The sequence below is a fragment of the Stigmatopora argus genome, chromosome 14, assembly GCF_051989625.1.
Source record: "Stigmatopora argus isolate UIUO_Sarg chromosome 14, RoL_Sarg_1.0, whole genome shotgun sequence".
Classification (NCBI taxonomy): Eukaryota; Metazoa; Chordata; class Actinopteri; order Syngnathiformes; family Syngnathidae; genus Stigmatopora; species Stigmatopora argus.
The window spans coordinates 3,087,156-3,093,223 of NC_135400.1; the positions used below are offsets into that span (position 1 = coordinate 3,087,156).

Below are 6,068 nucleotides of genomic sequence, written 5' to 3' on the forward strand. Positions count from 1 at the left end.
TCATGACGACAAACACCCACCTTTTTAAGACAATGAAGACGCGGACGAAAATGTTGTCCACGGTTTGGCCTTGCTGTTCTGATTGTCATATTTGTTGATGAAGAAAAATACTTTCCTTGACAACAGTGAGTTAATGTCCCAACAATAAAGACAAATGTTGCCTATAAGTGTTAGTATATAGTAGATGCTAACACATTTGCCTCGCATGGCGATTGTGAGACAGAAGGGAAGGACGGATTAAGACCTAATTAGCTGCAGAAAAAAACTCTACACTAGTGATGGGTCCAGCAACACAGACACACCGATACGTGCACCGAGCTCCCTCCGCAAATCCTACATCGGTGTACGTACCGCTTTAAGATAGTCATGTGACCAATGCCAGAACTATGTTTCGTGCAGGGATTTTTAAGTCCACTGGGTGTCAGTATTCAGCAACACAGTGTAAATGCAGTGTGTCTGTGTAGAAACGATACGTGATGCCTCATAAACCCATCACTACTTTACACTCATCCCTACTGCTTTTAAAATATTTTTCCATGAAGCCCAGGGCTAGTCAGGTGGGTGGATGTGCTTATCACCCAATCAAAGTTCCACCGCCAGATGGGTGGAGCAGCAATAGGTGCCAGCGATCATCATCACTGACCTACTTAAGGAACCCAGAGCTTGTCCACATTGCTGGATTGCAGCGGCGGTCCGTGAATTTTCTAGTGACGCCTTCAGCTATGTCTGAATCAATCCAACCCTCAAAAACAATTTAGGGTATAAAACCTCTATTGCAACTACAGCTGCGACACATTAAAAATCATCAATAATGACCTCATACAATTGCAGTGGCGGGCCGTCAGGGCCTTCAAGGCCTTCTCTGCTGGCCTAAGAAATATCTGAATCATATATTATATTTTGTCCATCAATACTTATTATTCCAAATGGTCTGTTAGCTTCCTTTCATTGCTTTTCCCCCTGGTTGCACTGCTTCCAGATGTGTGTTTTCATACTGAAGAATTTACCAATCACATTTCAGCCATTATTTGTTGCCAGGATCAGAAATCTGCCTCAAAGCCTTCACAATCAGTTCTGCGGGCTCTGCTGCATTAAACAAGACTGTTGCTTTTAACCAATCAGATTTCGAGTTGGGAACACCACAATGCTTTTTCGCAGGCATTGCCATTTTGCTGGCTTATGGATACGTCATTGCTTTCACCAACTATGATTGGCTAGCTATAGAGTAGGCGGGCCAAAGCCAGAGTGAGGCGGCCAGAGCTAGCAAACTCCACCCACAATGGCCGACGCAGGAAAACAAATGGATTTGGTTGCAGATTTGCTGGCAAAGCCATTTTCCAGACGGACTTTCCCCCCAAAAACGGACATCATTAAGAAAGGGCGGTCAACTCCGAAGCTAGCAAGCCTGTTACAGCCGGGAAAAAAGTGTGTCCGCCACTTTCAGTGCGCTAACTACGAGCGCTATCCCTGGCTCACGGGCTCCGAGGAACACTGCAAATCGGCTAAGAACAGAACTGATTGTTATGTATGCCATTGATGATTTTGCACATCCCCATATTCTGACTTCATTTCCTCTAAAAAAGCACGGAACCTTCTGTGCTTTAAGCCCCTGGATCTGATTTGGTTGATGCATTTCACAACGACAGACATCACATTGTCAAACTTCAGGCATCTGCTGCAAAGGGCCTGCTGATGGATAATGCAGTGCAGAGCTATGGCCTCCTCCACACCCTCCTCTTCCAGTTTTTTTTGAACAAGTGCTACCAGTCCATTCTTCCTCCCTGTCATTGATGGGGCTCCATCGGTTGTTATTCCAACAAAGCTCTTCCATGGCAAACTGGCATTCTTAATGGCATCACACAGCTGGTGAAATATTTCCTTAGCGGTGGTCTGGCCATGGATTGGAATTACTGTGAGCAACTCCTCCATTACTTCAAAATTGTCATCAACACCACGGACATATATTGTGAGCTGGGCAGTGTCTGTGATGTCTGTGGTCTCATCAAGAGCCACTGAATATACACTGAAACATTGTGCTTTCTCACACAGTTTATCATAAATGTCACTTGACAGGTGAGAAATGCGCTCTGCCACGGTGCTGGCAGAAAGGCTGATGTGGTTGAACTGACTTTTCTTTTCTGGACAGACGATATGTGCAGCCTGTAATATGCACTTTTTGATAAATTCACCTTCTGTGAATGGCTTTCCTGCTTTAGCAATCAACTCACAAACGGCGTAGCTAGCTTCGACTGCTGCATTACTGTCTTTGGTAGGCTTCTTGAAGAAATCCTGTTGCCTCAGAAGACGTGTTTTAAGACTGGCAACCTGGTTGGCTCTCTCATCTCCCTGGTATTTTTCGTACTCCTCAGTAAGACTTGTAGTATAATGACGTTTCAAGTTGTATTCCTTGTGCACCGCAACTTTTTCAGTGCAAATGAGACACTTCGGGGTGCCCCTGTGCTCAACAAAGAAATATTGCACTCCCCACTTTTCTTGAAACTGTCTGTGCTCATCACCGACCTTTCTCTTCACGGCAGGCTTTGAAAGAGACATCTCTGGGGCTCTGTAATGTGTGTTTCCACTTGGAATGAGTCTCGGGTTGAATTTTAACTTTCAGTCGCGCGGGTCTGTGGCGCATGTGCACTTTCGCTCTCTGATCGTATTGTATTACGGCAGTTTTCTGAATTTCTCAAGTGTTCTCATGTTAACGCACTCACTGTTAAGTTTCAGTTTCACTCGCGGAAATGGCTACAGACACAGGCTGGATCACGGATCATAGCGCCTCAATCAGTTCTATGCTGAGAGCAGCGGAGGACTGTGCGCGCCGAGCGGAGTGATTGGCTTCACGGCTTCTCCTCCGCCCAGCTGATTGGAGGAATGAATGAGTGAGCGAGGCACTGGACAGCTCGGCCGATGTCCCGCCCTCCAGAGCCGTATACCTCACCGTGATTGGTTCATTCAGCTCCGAACACAACAAGTGTCATTCATATCAATCTTGCGGGCCGCACGAACATTAATCTTTCATATTAAGACGGGGGCCGCAGTTGGCCCGCGGGCCGCGAGTTTGAGACCCCTGCTGTACAGGTACAAGGTAGAGTGCTGAATGTTATAGCCATGTGTATGACCCGAGACTCGTACATTCACGCTCGCAATTCAAAAGTAAATAAACATTACCAAACATTATCTCCTTTCTCACACGCTAAACAGTGTATATTGCAAACCACAAACTCAACCGGCCTCTACAACAACCAGCATACCTTAAAACACAGGGAGAAATAATCAGAACAGTGATCCGTTGTTTTTTCTCAATCCAACTTTACTGTTATGAGGGAAATCTCCCGTGTTTCAAGCTATGTGCTCCAAGGCATCTATAATTGAATACCGATACTCTTTAACATGCCACACACTTGCCATGTGGATCAAGGCATCAACAATCGAACACCAATAAACACATCCAATCCAAACCAGCCGCACATCCTCAACACGCGATCGCCAATAAATCAAACACTCAAAGATAAAGTTATTTTCATTATGCTGTACTTTTTCAATAGTTTGCAAAAACACAATATTTCAATTAATGTAAAAATATAATAATAAAAGTTTGATTTAAATTGTCCTATGCTTATTTTTTCTACATTTAATATCAATTTTGCGTGAATCGCATTCACTCCGGAAATACTCCGGAAATGGGACAAGGGTACTCCTGAAATGGGGTCAACGGAGGTTGGCAGCTCTGGAAAATATTGGCAAGCCAAGTGCAAAAAGTTTATTACAGTTTAAGCAGTAACATAAGTTTTAACTCTTGTTATGACATGGCAAAGGGTTGCTCCTTTTCCCAGTTTGTATCTTGTGCCTACACAATTCACCTTCAATGGAAATGAGTCTTCATGAACGCATGAACTTGGAGAAGCATCCTTCTGTCACATTTTCGGCATGCTTTGCTCCCACAGCCATAGGAGCGATCGACTGTGTTGCCTTACAATAGAAGGCCCAAATGATATACTAAAACACAAACAGGCAGGGTGAGGTATAATTAAGGGTGGGGGTTGTATGTAAATTTGTAGGCATAGATCAGGGGTGGCCCAGTCTGGTCCTCGAGAGCCCATATCCAGTCTGTTTTCATTATCGCCCTCGTCTACCACACCTGAATCAAATGATCAACTCATCAGCAAGCTGTCCAGAAGCTTGATACCGATCCAGATTATTTGATTGAGGTGTGTTGGTGGAGGGAGTTATGGAAAACAGACCGGATAGGGGCTCTCGTGGACCGGACTTGGCCACCCCTGGCATAGATTGATGACCAAGTTACAAACAAGCCTCTCTAAACTCATTGGAATGATTTGTTTCTACATACATTAGAGAGGCCCTCTAGGACTAATTTTCCAATTTATGCTTCGTCTCCAACCAGCTGCTTTGCCAGTCCAATCGGAGCCAACAATTCAGTATGAATTTATGCGTATATGTAGTAGTGCTGGTTCTCAATATACATGTCATCTGTGTGGCCACTGGCTAACACTTCTAGTGCTTTTGATCATGGATGAGTGCTGTATCCACTCAGCCAGGAACCAGCCAACGTGGGCGACACATCAGCAGCTGTGTATGGTCAGCATGCCGTATCAAGGCCACTTGGGACTAAAACCTGGCCATCAAATGGCAACCACACAGCTGGGTGGAATGTAGCTGGCACTTGTTACGTTAGGAGAATCTCAGTAGTGAGTTAGATGGAAAAAAATCACATGCCCTGATAAACCTAGTTGCAACAGCAGCAGATGTGTGATATATAACTTTTGCTCATTCTTGTTTTGTTCTGCTCCATCTGAAGAGTGAGATGTATATCATCTTATTTTCTGAACCGCTTTATCCTTGCTAGGGTTGCGGGGGGTGCTGGAGCCTATCCCAGCTGTCTCCGGGCCAGAGGCAGGGGACACCCAGAATCGGTGGCCAGCCAATCGCAGGGCACAAGGAGAAGGACAAGCATTCACATTTACACTCATACCTATGTGAAATATAGAGTGTCCAATCAGCCTACCATGCATGTTTTTGGAATGTGGGAGGAAAACGGAGTACCCAGAGGAAACCAACGCAGGCCCAGGGAGAACATGCAAACTCCACACAGGTGGACCGACCTGGACTTGAACCCAGGACCCCAGAGCTGTGCGGCCGACGAGTTAACCACTCGCTCCACCAGGGCTTGGAAACATAGCTGTACTCACACATTAACTTAACAGCAACTTGACACAACCTGACAGCAACTAGACAATGATGCAACAAGAACTGAACAAACCAAGGGAACTTACATGCACTTAATACATGGGTTGACAAGACAGACGGAACAGGCGGGTGACACATGAGGTAGCGGATAGGGTGAGACACACAAGGGATGAAACAACAGGTGAGTGGGACAAGATATCGGAACCTTCTAGTGGTGTCCCACAAAGGTCTCCCCCGCAAAATGCGTATCGACACACCCAGACTCGTGCCATGGGAGGCGCATTTGTTTTTCTCTCTGTTTCCCTCAGTTTTGGCTCCTTTTTCGTTTTTTTCTCACAGTCTTGCCAGCCTCCCAATAGCGAGTCTAGGGTGTCTGAGGATTACCGCCAGGCACTTTGGGTTTTTCTACAATAACAACAGGTGAAAACAATGAACAACTACAAGGACATGACAGACAATGGCAGGCATGGAAAAAACATAACACATGACAGTTTTTTTGTGGGAGGAAACCAGAATACCCGGAGAAACCCCATGCAAGCACGGGGAGAACATGCAAACCTCTGGAGAAACTGGAGACGCAGCTCCCTCCTAGCCAATAAGGGGCCAGCGGGGTGTTGGGAGATTTTTTTTAAATTGACGCTTATCTCCTATCCTCCCAGACGTTCTGTATACTATCTCAGCTTACTATGCGCAAGAGGTGGGGTACACCGTGAACTGGTTGCAACTCACTCACGGGCAAAGATGACAATAAACATCAATTTAATTTATTTAGGGATGTTTTTCCTGTGAAGATAAACGGTGTCCAAAATGAATTAATAACATAATTAAAAACCCCTTTATATAGGTTTATCTGATTT

At 45.3% G+C, this 6,068-nt stretch overlaps 1 protein-coding gene across 1 annotated transcript in view; it reads right to left on the reverse strand.

The window, feature by feature from the left end:
- rgs9a (regulator of G protein signaling 9a) overlaps positions 1-325 on the reverse strand; it is a 30,403-nt gene extending 30,078 nt beyond the window's left edge. Inside the window, exon 1 of the mRNA XM_077618076.1 lies at positions 21-325. Coding sequence (XP_077474202.1) covers positions 21-89 — 69 coding nt within the window. The 5' untranslated portion in view covers positions 90-325. The remainder of the gene's footprint in view (positions 1-20) is intronic.
- Positions 326-6,068: the final 5,743 nt, after the last annotated feature.